General features: G+C 42.0%; 1 protein-coding gene across 1 annotated transcript in view; it reads right to left on the minus strand.

Moving 5' to 3' along the window:
• LOC120052125 (microtubule-associated serine/threonine-protein kinase 2-like) overlaps window positions 1-24,610 on the minus strand; it is a 233,160-nt gene that overhangs the window by 49,624 nt on the left and 158,926 nt on the right. Inside the window, exons 5-7 of the mRNA XM_038998970.1 lie at window positions 23,032-23,123; window positions 3,491-3,566; window positions 1,595-1,615 (exon numbers count right to left, since the gene is read on the minus strand). Of these exons, the coding sequence (XP_038854898.1) occupies window positions 1,595-1,615; window positions 3,491-3,566; window positions 23,032-23,123 (189 nt within the window). The remainder of the gene's footprint in view (window positions 1-1,594; window positions 1,616-3,490; window positions 3,567-23,031; window positions 23,124-24,610) is intronic.

A 24,610-nucleotide genomic window follows, 5' to 3' on the forward strand; every position in this document is an offset into this window, starting at 1 on the left:
GTCCATGCAGGTTTGGGATGGCCATACTTCTCTAGGGACTGGGGCGTCACAAATATAATTATGTTGTTTGAAATGTTTACAAATTCATTTAAAATTAAAAGCTGAAATGTCTTTGAGTCAATAAGCATTCGTCCCTTTTATTATAAATACAATGTGCTTAGCAAGTCACATAATAAGTTGCATGGACTCATCTCTAGTGTTTAACATAATTGTTAAAAGACTACCCCATCTCTGTACCTCACAAATACAATCTATCTTTCAGGTCCCTCAGTCGAGAAGTGCATTTCAAGCACAAAGACCAGGGAGGTTTTCGAATGGTTCACATAGAAGAGCAACTATTGGTTGAGGAGTCCATTTTTTTTTTTAAATAAACATTGAATATCCATTCGAGCATGGTGCTGTTATTAATTACACTTTGGATGGAAACCGGTGCCAATTGCGACTTTAGAACTGTTATAGAGTTGAATGGCTGTGATAGAAGATAACTGAGGATGGATCAACAACATTGCAGTTACTCCACAATACTAACATAATATACTGTACCGACAAAACATGCATCCTGTTTGCAATAAAGCACTAAAGTAATGCTGCAAAAAAAATGCGGCAAAGAAATGTACTTTTTGTCCTGAATACAAAGTGTTACGTTTGGGGCAAATCCAACAAAACACATTCCTGAGTACCACTCTTCATATTTTCAAGCATGGTTGTGGTTGTATCATGTTATTGGTATGCTTGTCACTGGCAAGCACTAGGGAGTTTTTCAGGATACAAATTAACAGAATTGAGCTAAGCACAGGCAAAATCCTACAGGAAAACTTGGTTCAGTCTGCTTTCCAACAGACTCTGGCAGACAAATTCACCTTTCAGCTGGACAATAACCTAAAACACAAGTCCAAATATACACTGGAGTTGCTTAACAAAACGACATTGAATGTTCCTAAATGTGGCCTAGTTACAGTTTTGACCTATATCTGCTTGAAAATCTATGGCAGACTTGAAAATGGCTGTCTAGCAATGATCAACAACCAATTTGACAGAGCTTGAAGAATCTTTTAAAGAATAATGGGCAAATATAGGACAATCCAGGCAAAGCTCTTAGAGACTTACCCAGAAAGACTCACAGCTGTAATCGCTGCCAAAGGTGATTCTAACATATTGAGTCCGAGTTGAATAGTTATCTAATCAAGATATATTAGTGTTTTATTTTCCATAAATGTATTATTATTATTCAAACATTTTTCTTCCACTTTGACATTAGAGTATTTTGTGTAAATCGTTGATAAACAAATGACATTAAATCCATTTTAATCCCACTTTGTAACACAACAAAATGTGGAAACAGTGAAAGGGGTGTGAATACTTTCTGAAGTCACTGTAGAGGTCACAAAGCATCTCAGAGTAGGAATGCTGATCTAGGATCAGTTTTGCGTTTCAGATCCTAATGAATTAGATTATATGGACAGATTCTAGATCAGCACTCATTCTCTGAGATGCTTTGTGGATACGGGCCTTGGTGTTTCCATTCAGGGCAGAGGACAGGAGATAGAGGAGAAGGTGAGGGGGTAGAGGTAAAAGGTTAAAGGTGAGAAGTTACCTGTCAGCCCTGTGCCCATGACTGTGTGGGAGAGAGGATAGTGTTAGAACTACATGTGTTCTTGTAATGAGCTCTGCAGAACCATTTCTTTTGTTGCAGATCTCATCCTGCATTATGACACTTCACCATTGGGTGGCACTGTTGCTTAAGGTTAATTTCTCTGTCTCCTGTCTCATCTGATTTATTGAGGTTCGGGGCAGAAGAAGTGGTATCTTCTTCCAAACAGAAGACCATCCTACCAGCACATGTCATATCGCTCGCCTCGTGTAGAACGACTTATGAAACAAATTTATCCTTTTAATCTTGAGTTGTGCTTAACTCCACACAGGCTCTCAATCTCGAGTTCTGTAATTACACTTCCTAGTCAAAGCCTGTGACAGATAAGAGGATATTCAACCAGGCTTCAAACATTCAGATGATATGGGCTTGATTAGCCAGACTTTCAATTATCATTTAAAGAGGAGCACAGAGGTGCTGTGAGTATTAGCCATGGGAGGGATTGGATTTTAAGGCTAAACTCTGGAGGATAAATGGCATCCATTTGGGCTCCACTCTTCACAGTTTCTGCTGTGAACTATTGAACTGGAGCTGGGCTTGGGGAAACTGGCTCTGCTGTGGGGGTGCAGGTGACTGTCAATGAGCAGTATGGCTCAAATAATAGAATGAGGTAATAATCCCTCCTACCTAGCATAACTATGAAGACAAATCACCATCAGACATATTAAGTCATTTGATCCCAGTGAGCTAAACCCTGACCAGGGTTTCCGTTAGCTGGTAATTGTCGGCTTTTGGCCGATAATCCGATAAATAAAATTGTTGCTGGCCAAATTGACCTGCAAAAAAAAAAAACTATCCATTTCAAAATAATGCTCTTTGTTAATTGATGAAAATACATTTGACTGTCATGCTTATCGGTCTATAGGTTAATTTGCATAATGTATTGGAATTAATGTGCGCATTTTCGTTAGTCATCACGTGTCTTACTTATCACATGCGCACAGCATACAGAGCCTATTTTCAGTGGAATATCACCCGCAGACAGTGCTAGAACTATGTGCTTTTATAAGCCCAGACATTGCGCAACAATTCTAAACGCAAGTGCGTGTTAATATGGTTTTGATGGCCACGATTAAAATAACAAAAAAAAAAATCTCTCTGGTAATTGAAGGTAATTGAACCCGCCTCCCATCCAAGTGCATAGGCAACAGTAGGCAGCGCTTCCCCCACCATTTTGCAATGTGAGCTGGAGGCAGTATGCATTTTGAAAACATATACTTAATTGTTTGAGACCTGAACCTTTTACTTCATATTATGAGGCATGTCTTACCTTGCTTCAAAGTAGCTTAGGCAAAATCCGACCATAAAAAAGTGGAGTCAATTATTTTATAAAGACCTCCTCATGTCATTGAAACCAGCATTTCTCTCCTGTTCTATTGGTTTTCACATCAACTTTCTTTTGTTGTCCAGAAGCCAGAGGCACAATCATAGTCATATTAGTAACCTATCCTAGTTGTTGCATCTTTAGATCCCCCTTTTCTCTCTACGTTTCTGAGATTTTTCATATCTGTCACATATGGAACCGGTCGCATCAGGTGCTCTGTTAAGAAAGATTTTTTTCCTGCGAATTGCATTTTGGCAAAAGTTTGAAAATTACGTTTTATTGCCTGCCTCATTACACGACTTGCATGTTTTGTTTAGATTAATTACCGTAATCTAAAATGTGACTTCTGTCAATTTTGAGCACCGTGGGTGGACAACCTAACGGGTTACGCACCCAATGCATATGGGTCCGGTAAATTTGTCAAATGGTTGGAAAATTGTAATCATCCCGGTCACGTTGCCCGGCGCCACATTTTCCCGAAAAGGAAACCCTGCCACTTGACCCCCCCGGCTCACCTGCGAGCTGGAACGAAGGAGAAGTGTGCTGCCGTGTTGGGGGAGAAGTTTCTGGGGCTGTCCAGAGGGCTGCTCCCTGGGAGAGATGGAGAAAGAGAGGGAGAGAGAGAAGCAGAAAGGAGAGAAGAAGAATTAAACACGGCACAAAAAGAAACAAAAGCCAGATTCTAGACTTCGTTATTCAGTAACTTATTCCCAGAGGAGAGAAAGGACACAAGATCCCCCTGCATAGGCATGTCAGTGAAGTGTATGTAGTAAGAGGTAGTGAAAGTACGCAATAGATTAGCATTTACATTTGAGTCATTTAGTAGATGCTCTTAAGATTGCTAGGTGGGACAATCACATATCACAGGCATAGTAAGTACACTTTTCCTCAATAAAGTGGCTATCAGCAAAGTCAAAGCTGGAAGGGGGGGGGGGGGTGTCAAGTGCAAGTGTTGGTTCAGGACAGTGTTTTTTTGTATATATATATTCTTTTTTTAGGTGAGGGGGATTATTTAAGATACTCTTTGAAGATGTAGAGTTTCAGGTGCTTTCAGAAGATGGTCAGGGACTCTGCTAGCCTAGCTTCAGGGGGAAGCTGGTAAAATCAAATCAAATGTATTTGTCACATGTGCCGAATACAACAGGTGTAGACCTTACAGTGAAATGCTTACTTACAAGCCCTTAACCAACAATGCAGTTTTCAGAAAATACCTTGCACCATTGGGGTGCAAGGACTGAAAAGAACTTGGGCTGTGCTGAGCAGGAGCTGCCCTCCCGTAGGGGTGGGAGGGCCAAGAGACCAGAGGTGGTAGAACGGGGGGGCTCGGGTTGGGGTTAGCCTAGATAATATTCCTTTCTCCAAATAACCACATTGGTGACAGCAAAAATAACCCAACACCACAATCACACAGGTTAGATGAAAACCCTCAACCTTTATTGGCATGTGAAAGGGTACTGAAAACTATTGTTCTGTCATCCCTGTGTGTGTGCACTACACAGGGCCTACATACAGTATACCCTCCAACTCCTCCTTCAGCATACGCTAAACAGCAAATACATTCCCCCCATCACGCCTCCTCTCTTCCTCATCCCTCTGTCTTCCTCCTTTCTGACAGGAAAGGGTATTTCAGAGATCACAAAGCTTGTGATGGAGTGTTCTAATTTAGCCAGGTACAGACGTAAGGAGAGGACAAGGGGAGAGGCGAGGAGGATCCGGATGAGACATAGACAAGGGGTGTTTGATCAATGGGCTGCTAATCGTCTGGTTCTTCTCAGCAACAAGCAGCACAATCGGAGACGAGATGAATGAGAGGAATAAAGCATTTACAGACCATTAGAGAAAGAAGATGGACACCAACAAGCTACTCTACAGACAGAAATGAACATCTTATTACTGTCTCAATATAGACTAAATCACACAGCAGTACAGACCGTAGAGAGTGGGGATGGAGAGATAGAGGGGGAGTAAGAAAGAAAGCGTAAAAGAGAGCAGGGTTGATTAATCGATCTGGAGTCCGGGTATATATAGAACCCTAAATGTCTGTCTGCTAATTAGCCTACATTGTGGGTACCCAACAGCTCAACATGGAGAAAATCCGGGGTGTGACATAACAAATTGCTCAACATGGAAAAGCCAAATCTGCTTCACATACATCATCCCAATCGATCTGAGGAGTGGGACAGGGGAGATGGAGGGTGGGGGGGTGAAACATGTAGGGCACTGCTCTCACCCCTCACTGGGTGGTGAAGCATAGCAGACGGGGTGCTGGGGGGTGGACCACACCTCCCTCCCTCCCGCATCAATTATGTATTTTCTGAGAATGTGAAGCCAGAACAGATCCTTTAAAGGCCCAATACAGCTGTTTTTATATCAATATCAAATCATTCTGGGTTACAATTAAGTACCTTGGTCTAAGGCACTGCATCTCAGTGCCAGAGGCGTCACTGCAGTACCTGGTTCAAATCCAGGCTGCATCACATCCGGCCGTGATTGGGAGTCCCATAGGGCAGCGCACAATTGACCCAGCATCGTCCGGGTTTGGCCGGTGTAGGCCGGCATTGTAAATAATAATTTGTTCTTAACTGACTTGCCTAGTTAAATAAAAGATAAAAACCTTACTGTAACAGTTTTCCATAACATTTGGCAAAAATAGCTTTTTAGCAAAAAAAAATTTACTTTCTCAAGCAAGAATTTTGCTCGGACTGTCTGGGAGTGGTCTGAGTGGGGAGAGGACAACTTAAAACTAGCTGTTATTGGCAGAGAGATTTGGAGCTCCCTTTGTTATTGGTTTATTAACCAATTCACCGCCTGGTGATGTCATCGGGCAAGCCTAAACTCCCTTCGAAGGTCCTGTGTAGATTGCATTTTCAACAAGCAACTAGCAACTTTTCTTTGCACACTTTAACAGTGTTAATTTCATTAGCTGTTGTACAATATCATACAAAACACAGGAAAACTACATTGACTGCTCTGGGCCTTTAAACATTTATTAATTATTAATTAATTCCCTGTCTATCTGCCGCAGTAGGAAACACTTGGCTCCTCTTGCGTGTGTGTGTATGAGTGAGTGTGTCTTTGTGTGTGTATATAGTATGTGGTGTGTGTGCGTGTCCTGGAACTTGGAGTGCGTAACCCTGAGCAGTGTGTTAAGGCTGGGGCCTGTCAGTGAAAGCTGTTTTTAAATGGGCTTGGGGCCTCAGAGGGGCTATTAGGAGGCTTAGAGGCATGAGTTCAATCACTCTGCACTGTGTTTCGCCGCATAGATACAGTGCATACAGGCAGGCAGGGGGCTAGATGGATAGATACACACCTCACTGAGAGCGGGAACCATTATTCAAATGAAGTCGCATTCACACAGGGTGATACACACAGGCAAAGAATGGCCTTACATTATGGTGAGGAGAGATACTGTAGTTTACTTCAGGGAAACAAAGACACAGTGTGTGTGTGTGTGTGTGTGTGTGTGTGTGTGTCAAGGTTAAATGCGATTCAGAGGCGTATTATTCCATTTGCACTTAAGAGCCCATGGTGTGTGATGAGAGTTGTTAGAGAGCCCTATGGGATTTTCAACACTAAAAAACCTCCTCAACTCTATGTGTTTCCCTGACGGGAGAAACCCTATCCTCGTTCTACACCCCTGGAGTCATGTTAATTGGGTTGCCACTCATGAAAGAAGAGATGTATGCAGACGGACAGCTAGCTATCGCAGTGAGAGTGACCCATTTTACCACCCACATAAACAAACACAGTCATGCACACTCATACAGACACATATAAACTTTTTTTAAATGGTCGAATTAATAAACTAAACACACTCTTGTCATTATATGTGGCCCTAGAAGACTAAATAGATCCTTGCTCAACAGAATAATGTAATAGATCGATAGAATGAATGCTTCAATCTAGTTCTCTGTCATCTTTCGCGGAGCGAAGACGTTTAGAGACTGGGGAGAAAATACAATAACTCAACAACAAAAAAGGGAAAGATTATCTATGCAAAATGTCCAAATGACATCAGTTTGACCGGTGGTAAAGAAAAAGAAAGCTGTAAAAACGACCCAACGTGTTGCAGTTCGGCTTCGATGCATATTTTATGTGGTAGAAATACGATCAGCTTTTATGATGCTTTTGTCATGAGAGGGATGGAGTTGGGACGGTTTTATGACTTAATGACCGGTCGTAAATACCTTGCAGAAACTCTCCCTTTGGCTCATCAGTTTGGGAGAATGGAATGTCTGCTGTGTTACACAGAGAGACCGTGCCGCCAAAACTTCAACATCAAACAATGGACATTGAAACAATATTTCTAACATAAAGAATGTTGAGAATGATGACAGATGAAATATGGGAAATTAATGTCTATTTTGTGATGTCATTAAAATGATCAAAAAGACGTTGTAACAGAAACATTGTAACTTTAAGAGCTTTCACAATGTATATATCAGATTTACATCTAAATGTTGTAAAACATATGATTAAATATGAAACTATTTGTGAAAAGATAACAATGTGATTTTAGACTTCTAAAAAATGTTTCTTGCAAAACTTGTGCTAGTGTAACGCTCGTCGTGGGTGGAAGAAGAGGAGGACCAATGCGCAGCGTGGTAAGTGTCCGTAATGTTTTAATAAGAAACTGAACACTGAACAAAAACAATAAAACGACAAAACGAACAGTCCTGTACGGTGAAACAGCAAACAGAAAATAATCACCCACAAAACACAATGAAAACCAGGCTACCTAAATATGGCTCCCAATCAGAGACAACGACTGACACCTGCCTCTGATTGAGAACCATACTAGGCCAAACACATAGAAATAGAACAATAGAACAAAACATAGAATGCCCACCCCAACTCACGCCCTGACCAAACTAAAATAAAGACATAACAAAGGAACTAAGGTCAGAACGTGACAGCTAGTCAGTAGCTGTCACGTTGTATAAATTATTGGAGACAGGCGCAGGAATTCGTAATAGAGGGGGTTTAATACTCCACCCAAAATATACAACATGCCATGAAAAGGCACGGGGACGAAGCCCAAAACAAACACGTATACAAAAACACAGGGATGTAACCCAAACAAAAGAGTGAGGTAAAATACACGGGACCCACAATACACTACATGGTGCGAGAGCCGTAATAACAAATGCACAACAATACACGGGACGAGACCCGTAATAACAAGTGCACAACACACGCAGCACGAAAGCCAAAATAACAAAGCACAGGTACTCACAAGACCAACGGACATGGGAACAATAACCGACAAGACAATGGTGAACAGAGGGCACATATAGACAATTACTAATCAGGGGAATTGGAATCAGGTGTGCGTAACGAGACAGTTCATGAAGGCTTAGAGGCCAGTGACGTAGACCTCCGGAACTGGTGCACGGAATGAGCAGCAGTACTGGGGGAATCCGTGACAGTAGCCACGCTACTCAGGCCAGAGTGCTTAAAAGGACTCGCTGAGAATTGAAATACAGACCAGACAGCGTGGAGCTGTGGCTACACGGCTGAAAATGGTGAGACCAGAGAATGTGAGGACGTGGTCCACGCGTTGAAATGGTTAAAACTACAAGACTAGAAGAAGGTGAAGAATAGGCCAAACATTCTCAGTCTGCAGCTGGGTATTGTGAAGTGGTCTAGGACAATTGACCAAGACGGGAGGGAAGAACAATTCCCTCTCACCACCTTGTGATACACTCCCTGATGTATCCATTCTAAGAACACTCCAGAACAAAAAAAAGCCTACAACTAAGAAGGACATTGTGACTTCTGGTGGACATCCAGAGACTTACATCGAACCACTCCCCATAGACAGATCGAGTGGTAACAGAGAGACGACCGAGAAAAGACATCTACGCGCAAATATATGTTGCATTTCTAATCCGAATAAGCGGTTGTTAATTGTTACATGATTAATTTAATAGAGTAATTATTCGATAAATAGCAGTCATCACATTAATGATAGTCACGTCACAACACTTTAATGATGAAGACAGCACCTCTACAGATGGTATCTAACTGAACATTGCATTCTCTCAAGATGCAGAAAGAATTACACGGCATCTCCACTCCCAAGTCCAAATTGTGCCTACTTTTGGTGTATACTTTTACTACAAGAAATGTTTAATTCTACAGGAGTTATTATTAAGGCAATGTGCGAGGTTATAGACCTACAGTCAGTGTCCAGATTTCAGTTTTGATTTAACCCATCTAAACAGTAGGCTACAGTTCCCTTGACATGCCATAGGCCCGTCTTGTGTCTGTCAAATGTGTATAGCGCCTCACAATCATCACACATAACATAACATATCATCCTCTTTTACCACTTGACCAAATACTTTCCAAATATTACTTTTCTGGCCCTCCCGTCTCTTTATTTTCAACTCTTCTTTCGCAGCTTTTCCCTTACTTACTCTCTTACTTTTCTCTTAAACTTAGACAATGTCCTTTTTTCCTCCGTAGATTGAACTTTTTCTGCCAGTTCCCGAAAGCAATATTTGGCGTGCGTACAGTTAAGCCTTGAAGCTTAGGCTTTTATGCACTTATACCAGATAGCCTAAATAATGAATGAAAAACCTCAATGTAGCCTATATAAATTGCACAACGATTATACATCCGTAGATTTTTTTAAGGTATTGTTTCTCTTTATTCAACCCACCCGCCACACACCCACCCTTCAGCCACACAATATTTAATGACCCTGAACCTGTCCGTTGCGCGGATATAACCACAGGGACTGCGGGTTATGAGTCAACCGGCGCATCACTAACACACATCCCTCCATCTCAGTGGTATTCAAACTTTTTCAGCGTGGACCCCATTTTTTCCCAGCAGAATCTCTGGGGAAATTCACGGTCACCACCGAATGAGAGAGAGGGATAGAGAGAGAAAGAGAGATTTGCTTTAGCAATGTAAACATCATGTTTCCCATGCTAATAAAACCCTTTGAAATAAATTCAGTCGAGCGAGAGGGAGGAGAGATACAGCGAGAGGGCGAGGAAGGTAAGCGAGGAGATGTCAAGCGAGGGGGAGATAAATAATGTGGGTATGAGGGAGCGAGAGGGGGAGAGAGAGAGTCTATTTCATCCAAGTCATTTTCCAGAGTTATAAAAAAGTCCTCCATTTCATTAGTATTAAGTAATTAGGTAAGAAAGGCCTAAAGCAGAGACATGACTAAACTCTTAACTCTATACGCTACTAGAGCTGGGGTTGAATTAGATGGAATTAACACTGACTGACTGACGAAATGACTGACTAAATAAATTACTGACTGAATAAATGATTGACATACTAAATGACTGACATACAAAATGACTGACTGACTGACTGAATGACTGACATACTAAATTATTGACTAAATGACTGGCTGACTATCAGCAATAGGAACTAACTGAGGGAGTACAGAAGAGAAACGCAATTCAGTAGGTCGGTGTGTAGACAGACATAAGTTAACAGAAACTGTTTTTTGGATGATTGACAGGGCTGCAACTCTCATTGGGAGTGAGTGGCTCTCTTAGATATGGGTTACCATGGGGAAATCAGACAGCAAGCAGTTTAAAATCCCACTCTGCAGTAGAGGAGTGTGCTAACTAAGTCAGAACCCCTCTCCTCCACACAGAGTTATACGGTATCAGAACGCTCTGTTCCTTTACAACTCTGCTAGCCTCACCAACAGCAGGAGCACAACTATGTCTTTATAGCTGTCTGGAGCCAAATTATTTCACAGCAGCAGCACAAAGTAACACTATAAGCCATCACACTTTTCAAGCCTTAAGCTATTAAAATATGGTCTCTGGCTGCATTTGGCTAATTGCAGTGTCTTACAAATATCTCTCAAATGTAAAGTTACTTGTATAAGTGAGGTATAACTCAATTTGGGGAACAGATGCACACTTGTTGATCATTATCTTAATGGTGTTGTAGTTAGTTAGCTGTTAACGTTTTCCCAGATTGCAGTGGCACACGGCTGGGTTGGCAGAGAGGACGCCAGATGGGGCACAGACAGAGTGGTACTAGGTCTGTTGCCACAGTAACACAACAGCATCTTTCTGGGCAGAGACAGTCGGCTGAAGGGCAGCGATAAAGAGAGAGAGACAGAGATAACTGTGTTGTTTATGAATGCTGCCCATGACATGCCAGTACCCAGAAGCCACAAATCCAGCAGTAGGAAGAGGAGCTCTCTCGCGCTCCCCCCCACAAAAAAAAATGTATACAAAAGGAAAAGCTGAAATGTCTTGAGTCAATAAGTATTCAAACCCTTTATTATGGCAAGCCTAAATAATGTTCAGGAGTAAAAATGTGCTTTATTGTTTGTCACATAAGCCGAATACAACAACTGTAGACTTTACTGCAAAATGCTTACTTTTAAGCCCTTAACCAACAATGCAGTTAAGAAAAATAAGTGTTAAGAAAGTATTTACTAAAATAAACTGAAGTAAAAAAATATATAAGAAAATATAAAAAATATTTAAAGAGCATCAGTAAAAGTCAAGTTCCTATGAAGTTAAAAGTTAAATTAAATAAAAAAATAAGAGTCAATGCAAATAGTCCAGGTGGATATTTGATTAATTGTTCAGTAGTCTTATGGCTTGGAGGAAGAAGCTGTTAAGGAGCCTTTTGAACCTAGACTTGGCACTCTGTTATCGTTTGCCTTGCGGTAGCAGAGAGAACAATCTATGACTTGGGTGAGTGGATTCTTTGACAGTTTTTTGGGCCTTCCTCTGACACCGCCCAGTATATAGGTCCTGGATGGCAGGAAGCTTGGCCCAAGTGATGTACTGGACTGTACGCACTACCCTCTGTAGCGCCTTACGGTCGGATGCCGAGCAGTTAACATACCAGTCGGTGATGCAACCGGTCAGGATGCTCTCAATGGTGCAGCTGTATAACTTTTTGAGGATCTGGCGACCCATGCCAAATCTTTTCAGTCTCCTGAGGGGAAAAGGCGTTGTCGTGCCCTTTTCACAACTTTCTTGGTGTGTTTGGACCATAATAGTTTGCTGGTGACGTGGACACCAAGGAACTTGAAACTCTCAACCTGCTCCACTACAGCCCCGTCAATGTGAATGGGGACGTGTTCGGCCCTCCTTTTCCTGTAGTCCACGATCATTTTCTTTGTCTTGCTCACGTAGAGGGAGAGGTTGTTCTCCTGGCACCACACTGCCAGGTCTCTGAACTCCTCCGTATTGGCTGTCTCGTCGTTGTCTGTGATCAGGCCTACCACTGTTGTGTCGTCAGCAAACTTAACGATGGTGCTGGATTCGTGCTTGGCCACGCAATCGTGGGTGAACAGGGAGTACAGGAGGGAGGATCAGCGTGGCAGATGTGATGTTGCCTACCCTCACCACCCGAGGGCGGACAGTCAGGAAGTCCAGGATCCAGTTGCAGAGGGAGGTGTTTAGTCCCAGGGTCCTTAGTTTAGTGATGAGCTTTGTGGGCACTAGGGTGAACAGCATGCTCACATTGGTGTTCCTTTTGTCCAGGTGGGAAAGGGCAGTGTGGAGAGCGATTGAGGTTGCGTCATCTGTGGATCTGTTGTGGTGGTATGCTGGTGTTGATATGAGCCATGACCAATCTTTCAAAGCACTTATTGGCTACTGACGTGAGTGCTACGGGGTGGTAGTCATTTAGGCAGGTTACCTTCGCTTTCTTGGGCACAGGGACTATGGTGATCTGCTTGAAACATGTAGGTATTACAGACTTGGGCAGGGAGAGGTTGAAAATGTCAGTGAAGACACTTGCCAGTTGGTCCGCGCATGCTCTGAGTACACGTCTTTGTAATCCGTCTGGCCCCGCGGCCTTGTGAATGTTGACCTGTTTAAAGGTCTTGCTCACATTGGCTACGGAGAGCATGATCACACAGTTGTCCGGAACAGCTGGTTCTCTCATGCATGCTTCAGTGTTGCTTGCCTCGAAAAAAGCATATAAGGCATTTAGCTCATCTGGTAGGCTCGCGTCACTGGGCAGCTCGCAGCTGGGTTTCCCTTTGTAGTCTGTAATAGTTTGCAAGCCCTGACACATCCGACGAGAGTCATAGCCGGTGTAGTAGGATTCAATCTTAGTCCTGTATTGACGCTTTGCCTTTTTAATGGTTCGTCTGAAGCCATAGTGGGATCTCATCAGCGTTCGGATTACTATCCCGCTCCTTGAAAGCAGCAGCTTTAGCCTTTAGTTCGGTGCGGATGTTGCCTGTAATCCACGGCTTCTGGTTGGGATATGAACGTAAGTTCACTGTGGGGACGATGTTGTCGATGCACTTATTGATGAATCCGGTGACTCAGTTGGTATACTCCTCAATGCGATTGGATGTTCATATTCCAGTCTGTGCTAGCAAAACAGTTATGTAGCTTAGCATCCGCGTCATCTGACCACTTCCATATTGAGAGAGTCATGTTCGGGGCAAATCCAATACAACACCTACACTGAGTATCACTCTTCATATTTTCAAGCATGGTGGTGGCTACATCATGCTATGGATATGCTTGTCATTGGCAAGGATTAGGATGTTTTTTATGATAAAAGAATTAACAGAATAGAGCCAAGCACAGGCAAAATCCTAGAGGAAAACTGGGTTCAGTCTGCTTTCTAACAGACACTGGGAGACAAATTCACCTTTCATCATGCCAATAACCTAAAACACAAGGCCAAACATACACTGGAGTTGAAAATATATGGCAAGACATTAAAGTGGCTGTTTAAGCAATGATCCACAAACAATATGACAGAGCTTGGAGAATTATGTGAAAATATTGGACAAACCAGGTGTGCAAAGCTCTTAGAGACTTACCCCAAAAGTATATATTTCCCCCTTCCACTTTGACATTAGTATTTTGTGTAGATCGTTGACCTAGAAACGACAATTAAATCAATTTGAATCCCAGTTTGTAAGACAACAAGATGTGGAAAAAGTCACGACGTGTGAATACTTTCTGAAGATACTGTATACTGAACAAAAATATAAACGCAACATATAAAGTGTTGGTCCCATGTTTCATGAGCTGAAATAAAAGATCCCAGAAATGTTCCATACGCACAAAAAGCTTATTTCTCTCCAATTTTGTGCAGAAATGTGTCTCATCCCCGTTAGTGAGCATTTCTCCTTTGCCAATATAATCCATCCACCTGACAGGTGTGACATATCATGATCATTACACAGGTGCACCTTGTGCTGGGGACAATAAAAGGCCACTCTAAAAATGTGCATTTTTGTCACACCTCACAATACCACAGATGTCTCAAGTTTAGAGGGAGCGTGCAATTGGCATGCTGACTGCAAGAATGTCCACTAGAGCTGTTGCCACAGAATTTTATGTTCATTTCTCTACCATAAGCCATCTCCAACATCGTTTTAGAGAATTTGGCAGTACTGTACGTCCAACCGGCCTCACAACCACAGACCACGCAAGCTCAGGACCTCCACATCCGGCTTCTTCACCTGCAGGATCATCTGAGACCAGCCATCTGGACAGTATTTCTGTCTGTAATAAAGCCCTTTTGTGGGGAAAAACTCATTATGATTGGCTGGGCCTGGCTCCCCAGTGGGTTGGCTTGGCTCCCAAGTGGATGGATCAATGCCCTCCCAGGCCCACCCATGGCTGCACCACTGCACAACTAGTCATGTGAAATCCATAGATTAGGGCCTGATGAATTTATTCAAATTGACTGAGTTCCTTCTATGAACTGTAACTCAGTAAAATCGTTGAAATTGTTTGTGCATGTTGAGTTTATATTTGTGCTCAGTATAGCAAGCCACGGCCGGCGACGTGACTCACTTTCTGTAGGACCAAACCATTTTCGTGAACGTGGTGGTGTACCTAATAAACTGGCCACTGAGTGCATATGTGTGTGCACTAAAGGGAGCGATGACAGAAAAGCCAATAGAAGCCAGAGGTCAAGGTCATAGCTTCTCTCCTCCAGCATGTCCTTCAACCCAAAGTGTGTGTGTGTGTGTGTGTGTGTGTGTGTGTGTGTGTGTGTGTGTGTGTGTGTGTGTGTGTGTGTGTGTGTGTGTGTGTGTGTGTGTGTGTGTGTGTGTGTGTGCATGCGTGTGAGCGTATGTGCTTGACAGCCTATACAGTTTTATTATTTCCTGTTGAGGAAATGAGCTGGTTGTGATTGCATTTCATTAAATGTCACCAGGTTCAACTTAATCCACCAATAAGAACACACGGCCACAGCCCCTGTTGAGACAGTGCTGTGATTTCCTGTCTGCCTGTCTGTTACTCTCTCCATCTCCTTTCTCTCTCTCTCCTACAATTTTCTCTCATTCTCTATATCTATCTCTTTGGAAGAGGGGTGTGTGTGCGTGCGTGCGTACATGCGAGTGTGTGTGTGTGCGTGTGTGTGTGTGTGTGTGTGTGTGTGTGTGTGTGTGTGTGTGTGTGTGTGTGTGTGTGTGTGTGTGTGTGTGTGTGTGTGTGTGTGTGTGTGTGTGTGTGTGTGTGGTGACCGGCATGGCAAGCTGTCAGAGCATTCACCTAAACCTGTCAGATTACATTAGGCTGCTGCATCAGGGCTGGAGACACTTGAACGGAGATAAACACACAGGCACGCATGCATGCACATGCTAGGGATGTGACAAATGGACAATTTTGCTAAACGTTTAAACATCATAACATTCAGAGAAAAAACATAAAATTCCACATCAATTCACAATGCAGAATAAAGGTCCTATTACGCATGACCGCTAGGGCCGGGCAATAAAGTTATATCTACCGCAGACATATACTCTTGAAAGCGCCTCGGGGCTACGGCATGTTTGTTTGTCTGTAAGGGTACACTACAGCTTCTCAAACGTCGACACAAAACCTTCTCTGGAGATAGTTTCGAAGCACCACTGAATGGGCATTTTACTTGTCTGTATAGGAATGCCCCATCTGAACCGGGATTAACGTCCATCACTAGGTGGGCAGACCTGTCAATCAAATAATCTTGAGCTGCCTGCACGCAGACCACTCTCTCCTAAAAAAAAATAACTTTAAAGTTTGTTAAATACCGTGACTTACCATGACATTCAGTAGAAAGAAAACATATTCTGCTAGGAATCGACTCCTAAGATTCAATATTTTTGGAACAGATGAGACAGATTAGTTGTCGTACTTCCAGAGAACACAAACGCTCACATCTTTCATAGCGAGCTAGCGAGGGACTGCGAGAGAGAGGAGGGACATAGTATAAGCGGGTCGGCCACCAGGCAGACGGAGTCAGAACCCTGCACTAGGTCTATCTATCCACAATCAAAAACTGTATTTCGCAATGGAATGTTGTATTTTGCAACTTCAGTAAAGCAGGGCCTATCATCAATGAATAGGCTAGGATATTCTACGTGCAACAGGCCGAAGACTGAACACACTCACATCATTAGCGAAGATTAAGAGCAGGCGAGCAAGCTGCACTTTGATTTTAATTCGGTGGAGGAAAAAAAAAAAAAAAAAACATTGTTTATCTATTAGGGATTTTTCTTAACATTAAGGATCCCAATTTCGTTTAAATGTTTTAACGTTAAAACGTTCACACCCCTAGCGCACGTGCACACACACAGACATGCACACAATCCCCAGCGACAAGGAGCTACAGTATGTAACACGTTGACTCTGACTAAACAACCAGTGAACACTATTTACTGAACGTGTATGAGTGTTCTCTGTATGTGTGACTTGCTGGGTGGATCCATGCTGTGTTGGCACTTTTCCATGTCATGGAACGGTTGTCTCCACATGCAGTGGTTCCGGTTCAATCCACACAGACACACACTCTAATGTCACAGGAACAGCAGAGCCACTAGGCCCTGACTGTGCAGAGCTCAGTGTGTATTCTCAGCTCCTAATTGGGTCGTATGCAAATACATAATTGTATGTACATTTTTTAGTTGGCTAAACAGCCGGTAACAGACTCATTGAAAGGTGTCTACCCAGAGTGCGTGAAAACAGGCTTTGCTGATTACATTTCACTTCCTTATGTTAATAACATACATTTTACCAAGACAAATATGATTATAATTGAATCATTCAACGAGGTCATTCTCTAACATATTATTAGCATTATATTTTTTTTTTAAGTCGGATTTCGCAACATCCGATAATAAGAACTGAGCTCTGTTGACATAGCGGTGCAGGTTTCTCGTAACTTTTGAGGATTTCACATTTTGTGGTCGTCGTCTTCAAAGTTGTTTCCGCGGGTGGCAAAAAGCTCAATACCACAACTAATTTGACCCGTCTGGGAGGTAAGGTTGTTAAAGTCCAGGTAGATAATGGACCCTATCAGATATTTATATAGTTGGTGAGGTATATAAACTAATTACAACTTAAAAAATGACTTGTTAGATTACAATTGTACAATTCATGCTCCCCGCATAAAAACCACAAAGATTGCCGGAAAGGCCCGAACGCAAGGTCGTAATTTTGATGACTCACACGGTGAGCCATCTGTAGCCTACTGTACATGGTAAACTGGTGCGCACCAAGTTCTACTTCCCGTTTTAGTTTGGAAAACGGCTGGGAGGAATTTTCTACAATATTCACAACATATTGACACAATTACAATCTTCATAGAGTAACAATGTAATTGAATCAATGACATGTGTTTTTTGGGGGGGAGTGAACATTATCAAGCCAGCAGCAGATGAAACAGAAAGTGGATTCTCTCCTCCCTCTCTGCCTGATTTTTGCCTGCGGCTATCACTGTCTATCTGGCTAGCTTAAAACCTTTTCTCAATAGGGGGTGCTGTTTTCACTTTGTAAAAATGTCGTTCCCAAATTAAACTGCCTCGTACTCAATTCTTGCTCGTACAATATGCATATTATTATTACTATTGGATAGAAAACAATCTCTAGTTTCTAAAACCGTTTGAATTATATCTGTGAGTAAAACAGAACTCAAGTTGGAGCAATTTTCCTGTGAGGAAGTGAGAAATCTGAAATCAGGCAGGCTGTTCTGGGGTCAGTTTATTAATTTGCATGTCTTCTATTGGTCGAGATGCACTGCATACGCCTTCCCCTAGATGTCAGCAAATAGTGAGAATTGGAATGGAGTTGCTAGGCAGATCTGAGGCCATATAAATGGGCTTGGAACGTGGGGTGCAGTCTTTTCAACATTCGCCATGACGCAAGACAGACCTCAGGATTGCGTTCTGGAAAGCTCCCGTTATAGGCCTTAGATATATCCGGCTCTGATTTTATTCGATATAGGTGTTAACTTCTTATGGCTGCAGCCCGACGTCGGTACACTTATGACAACAGCCAGCTCAAGTGCAGGGCGCGAAATTCAAAATATATATATTTTTTAAATATTTAACTTTCACACATTAACAAGTCCAATACAGCTTATGAAAGGTACACATCTTGTGAATCCAGCCAACATGTCCGATTTTTAAAATGTTTTACAGGGAAGACACAATATGTAAATCTATTAGCTAACCACGTTACCAAAAGACACCACTTTTTTTACTCCAACAGTTTTTTACTCCATCAGTAGCTATCACAAATTCGACCAAATAAAGATATAAATAGCCACTAACCAAGAAACAACTTCATCAGATGACAGTCTGATAACATATTTATTGTATAGCATATGTTTTGTTAGAAAAATATGCATATTTCAGGTATAAATCATAGTTTACATTGCAGCTACAGTCAGAAATTGCACCGAAAGCAGCCATAAAACTTACAGACACCAACGTCAAATACCTAATTACTCATCATAAAACATTTCTGAAAAATACATAGTGTACAGCAAATGAAAGACAGGCATCTTGTGATTCCAGCCAATATTTCCGATTTATTAAGTGTTTTACAGCGAAAAAAAAATGTAGCGTTATATTAGCTTAGCACAATAGCCAGAAACACTTGGGCGCCGGCGACTACGGCAGATATATGAAATAACATCATAAAATGGGTCTTACTTTTGCTGATCTTTCATCAGAATGTTGGACAAGGTGTCCTTTGTCCAGAACAGTCATTGTTTGGATTCAGAACGGACACTTTCCCTCTTCATTTAGCAAGCGTGCTAGCCGGGTGGCACGACACTCTCCATGTCAACAAACGGAAGAGAACGGAACACGGCAAAACTCCCGAAAAAATTTCAATAATCTGATGAAACCATATTGAAAAAACATACTTTACGATGATATGGTGACATGTATCAAATAAAATCAAAGCCGGAGATTGTAGTCGCCTATAACGGCAGCGAAACAAAAGGCAATCCCACTGTCCAGCTCGCGCCCTTCAGAGTACCGAAAATGGTGGACACGTCATTCCAAGATGATGTGTTCCATCTCAGACCAAGATAATCAACTCATTTCTTCTCTCACAGCCTCTTGACACCCAGAGGAAGGTGTATGACGTGCATGTATACTAATAGGTCTTGTGCCCATGTATAGGCAGGAAGAAGAACAGAGCATCGATTTCAGACATTCCACTTCCTGGTCAGGAAATGTGCTGCAAAATGAGTTCTGTTTCACTCAGAGAAATAATTCAAACGGTTTTAGAAACTAGAGAGTGTTTTCTATCCAATAGTAATAATAATATGCATATTGTACGAGCAAGAATTGAGTACGAGGCCGTTTGAAATGGGCACATTTTATCTGGCTACTCAATACTGCCCCTTGCAGCCCAAACAGGTTAAAGACATCATAATGTTGTTATTTTAAACCGAGTTATATCAGTTTATATCAGTATATTGCGATTTTCGGATATTTCTTAGTGCTGCGTTATAGTGAGTTGGACACGTCTTCGCCACATGGCTAATGTTTACTGCTAATTCCAAAGTTGAAGGCGACAATCTACAACCGAGCAACGATTCCTCTGGACAAAGGACAACTTGCCCAAGATTCTGATGGGAGCTCATCAAAAAGTAAGAACTATTTATGATGTTAATTCGTTGTTCTGTTGAAAAATGTAAAACTCCTATTCCGCCATTAATTTCGGTGCGGTCTCGCTTTAACGCACGCTGTATGTCGTAGTAACGTTAATTTAAAAAATCTAACACAGCGGTTGCATTAAGAACTAATGTATCTTTCATTTGCTGTCCAACCTGTATTTTTTAGTCAAGTTTATGATTAGTTACTGATTAGATTAGGTGTCTCTCCCAAGATTTCTCCCGACATTTTGTTGGCAGCTTGGCTACTATTCTCATTGTATAACCACGATTTGTGCCGCTAAATATGCACATTTTCGAACAAACTCTATATGTATTGTGTAATCTGATGTTATAGGACTGTCATCTGAAGAAGTTTGAGAAGGTTAGTGAAAAAATTAATATCTTTTGCTGGTTTATTCGTTATCGCTATTGTTGGCTTGAATCAATGCTGTTGTGTGGTTGGCTATTGTAGTAAGCTAATATAATGCTATATTGTGTTTTCGCTGTAAAACACTTAAGAAATCTGAAATATTGGCTGGATTCACAAGATCTTTGTCTTTCATTTGCTGTACGCTGTGTATTTTTCATAAATGTTTTATGATGAGTATTTAGGTAATTCACGTTGGTCTCTGTAGTTATTCTAGTTGCTTTGGTGAGAGTTGTGATGGTGGCTGCAATGTAAAACTATGATTTATACCTGAAATATGCACATTTTTCTAACAAAACTGTCACGATCGTCATAATAAGCGGACCAAGGTGCAGCGGGATATGAGGACATCTTCTTTTATTAGAGATGACGAAACACGAAACGAACACTTTTACAAAACAAAACAACAAACGACCGTGAAGCTACAAACGTTAGTGCATACACAAGCTACAAACGTTCAACATAGACAATTACCCACAAACACCTAAAGCCTATGGCTGCCTTAAATATGGCTCCCAATCAGAGACAACAATAAACAGCTGTCTCTGGTTGAGAACCAAATCAGGCAACCATAGACTTTCCTAAACACCTACACTGAACACAACCCCATACATACTACAAAACCCCCTAAACAATACACACACCCTAAACTAGACAAAACACACAAACATCCCCCATGTCACACCCTGACCTAACTAAACTAATAAAGAAAATCAATATAACAAAGGCCAGGGTGTGACAAAAACATATGCTATACAATAAATATGTTATCAGACTGTCATCTGATGAAGTTGTTTCTTGGTTCGTGACTATTTATATCTTTATTTGGTCGAAATTGTGATAGCTACCTACGCAGGAAAAAAATGGTGGAGTAAAAAAAGTTGTGTCTTTTGCTATCGTGGTTAGCTAATAGAAATACATATTGTGTCTTCCCTGTAAAACATTTTAAAAATCTGAAATGATGGCTGGATTCACAAGATGTGTATCTTTCATCTGGTGTCTTGGACTTGTGATTTAATGATATTTAGATGCTAGTATTTACTTGTGACGCTATGCTAGGCTATGCTAGTCAGCTTTTTTACTGATGGGGGTGCTCCCGGATCCGGGATTGTGATGAAGTAGAAGTTAAGGATATTTACTAGCCCATAGCAGTGACGAACTTGTCTATGCTATCGAAATATGGCAGTACACAAACAAAATCTAACTCACTTTGCCAGCAATAAAGAAATCAGTGACAAATTACTCCAGAAACTGAGGAAGAGGATAGCTAGCTAATGTTATACCAAGCTAATGTGACCAAAGCGTCGCATTTCAATTTAGCCCGCAGGCAGCCTCTATAGAAAACTCCCCCGGCGCTACAGACAGCCCAAGTGCAGACAACCAGTGGCTCCAAAAAGTAATGCGGCAAGCTGCAGGAATTCAATTTCCCATTGAGCAAAATCCACACTACACCTCTCTAAAGAAAACCGGGCTCCTTTCTCTGAAATGCCACCAGATCCACAATCGGAAAAAATGGTCGAACCGTCGCGTTAGGGTTTAGCCCGCCATCCACACGTATGACAGCACCAGAATTTAGCTCCCAGCAGTTGGCAGATATGTTAATGAGCTCTTTCACTTACCCAGTGAAGCCTTGATAATGCCTTGATAATTACTGCAGGTGCTGCTGGCTGTTTGTGATACCTTATAAGCCACGTTGTTGGTAGGGACAGCATCCACTTTGAAAAGCAACGTTTTGCTGAAGAGCGACTTCCATTGTTGATAGCCGTGGAAGTTCTCAAGGAGGACATTTTCTCTGCAGATTGACGAGTAGATGCCCAATTCGCCTGCCTCATTCTCATAAATGTATTCCACTTTTTACAAAGTGGGATACAAAGTCCCACTTTTTACACTTTTTTACAAAGTGTTTCATTTGCATAGCCATAGAGGCATACTCACATTTGCATAGCAAGTGCTGCTACAGTACACCCTGCTACCACACAAAGCTTGGCCATCTTGATGAATACTAATGCAATTGCTAGCTAGCTCCATACTACTAACCCACAAGTTTATAATATTTTTTACCCACACGTATATGAAGGGTGAGCATGGATTTTTATTTCCTCACTGTGGGACGCTGAACGCGGGGTGTTGTGGGATTGTTTCCGAAGTAAAGAGCTGAAATCGGCGACAACCTCAAATTCAACTTTTAGAACAATATTACAGTATAATAAAAATGTATTTAAGAGTTTGTAACTTGGGAACGTTTTCTTGGAGTGCTCTTGCTAGCAGATACCCATAGACTTCCGTCATTGCACTAACGCTAGTTAGCATTGGCTAGCAAAACTACCTCTAACTTCCTTCATACTGGACACAGAGACATACAAATGGTATCCACGAGTTAATCTGACTCTATGGAAGCAGATAAAAGTCCCAACGTATCCCTTTAATGTTTTCAAGAATTTAGTTGTGTATTTTGGTCATCAGAATGTGCCAGAGGCCACCAAAATAGAGCTTGTTCTGCAATTTCTTTCCTGGAACTCCCTGGCTGGCTACTTTTGCTTTTTGGCTAGCTACTCCATGTACTTACGGAAAACACTGATGTGATGCTGTATTTCTGGTGGACCACATGTAGACTTTTCTGCTGAAAACCCCCAGAGAGAAACAGCATGCTGTTTGTTTATGTTATAATGAACTGCAATGGAAAAAATGTACTCCAGCTAAGAAAGACCATATAAAAGCTCCATATATGATGAGGGTTATATGTGTGTGTGTGTGTCTGTGTCTTACCTGGGTGTCCATGTAGTGGTGAGTGTGGTCTGGGTAGTGTAGGAGAGGTGCTGGATGTCACAATCAGGCTCTTCCTATTGCTGGTCCGACAGCTGCGGAGAAAGGAGACACACACACTTAGAGAAGAGCCACAAACACACTTAAAAACGACAACAACACACACACACACACACACCGAGGCAGTACATTCAATTGGGTGACCAATGAGGAGTTTGCACTGAACTGGGAGGAGATTTCCAGTACATCTGGAACCAGATGAACACTTATTCCCATAATGTGTTCTTTCAACACGCCATTCACTCTTTCAGTGTCCGCATAACAACGAAAAAGTCGCTTTATTAAGACTCTCCACTTCAAGCACGTTAGGGGTTACAGTAGACCTAGTTAAAGGAACAGTGTAGCAGCTCCACACACACACACACACACACACACACACACACACACACACACACACACACACACACACACACACACGCACACACACACCATTCCAGCTGACCCCAGAGTCTCTGTGTTTCTGTCCCTCCTCTCTCTCTGTCCCCACTCTCAGTAACAGCTCCACTCAGTCTGAGCAGCTTTTCATTTCTCTCTCTCTAAAGACCCAATCATCACAGCTGGAAGCCTGTACAGTACTCAATGCCCACTGATCAGAACTGCACACTACATTGGATTTGTGTGAGGTGACTGACTGAGGAGGGTGAGTGTGTGTGTGTGTGTGTGTGTGTGTGTGTGTGTGTGTGTGTGTGTGTGTGTGTGTGTGTGTGTGTGTGTGTGTGTGTGTGTGAGAGAGAGAAAAAGAAAGGACAGTGTGTGTGTGTCCGTTTACTGTTGATCTCTAGTTTCATGAGTATAATAAGCCATAACTGTTCGCAGTAAGAATCCCAACATAAAAACACCTGCAGAGCTCAATGACGTCTTTGCATTACTACCGTAGCTGCTAGCCTAGTACTGCTGCAATGATGATGACTCTAATGTTCAGTACACAAGCATACAAAACAGGTACACACACACACACAGCAAAGTAACAGTGCCATCAGTCAGCTCTGCCTAATGTTTGTATCTCACAGCAGGTGGTCTACAGCAGGGAGCCTGCATAGGAGTGGAGAGAAGCGGAGAAGAGAGGACAGAAGAGGAGAGATGAGATGAAAGAGGAGAAGGGGAGAGAAGATAGTTGCACGTTTGAAGCGGAGAGGAGAAGAGAGGACAGAAGAGGAGAGATGAGATGAAGGGGAGAGAAGATAGTTTCACGTTTGAAGAGGAGAGGAGAGGTGATGAAAGAGGAGACGGTGGTTTGAACATGATTTTGGTTAGGAGAGCCTTCCTGGTTGGAGCTCAAATGTGCACACAGAGCTATCAGTGTCTAGACACAAACTGTACGACTTGATATAGACAGTGTGTTTCTTTGTCTCCGTTTTATTTATTTTTTTAAACAATTTTTAGGGGTTCAGCAACGAAGCTGGTGAAACCATATTGTATTTGTTGTCGTTAATTATTATTTTCCTTCTGCTGATTTAGTGAAAAATACAAATTCCTGTGAGATGGTAAGGCCCAGGAGGGTGCAACGTTGCAAGATTGTAAA

The sequence above is a fragment of the Salvelinus namaycush genome, chromosome 8 (genome assembly GCF_016432855.1).
Source record: "Salvelinus namaycush isolate Seneca chromosome 8, SaNama_1.0, whole genome shotgun sequence".
Classification (NCBI taxonomy): domain Eukaryota; kingdom Metazoa; phylum Chordata; class Actinopteri; order Salmoniformes; family Salmonidae; genus Salvelinus; species Salvelinus namaycush.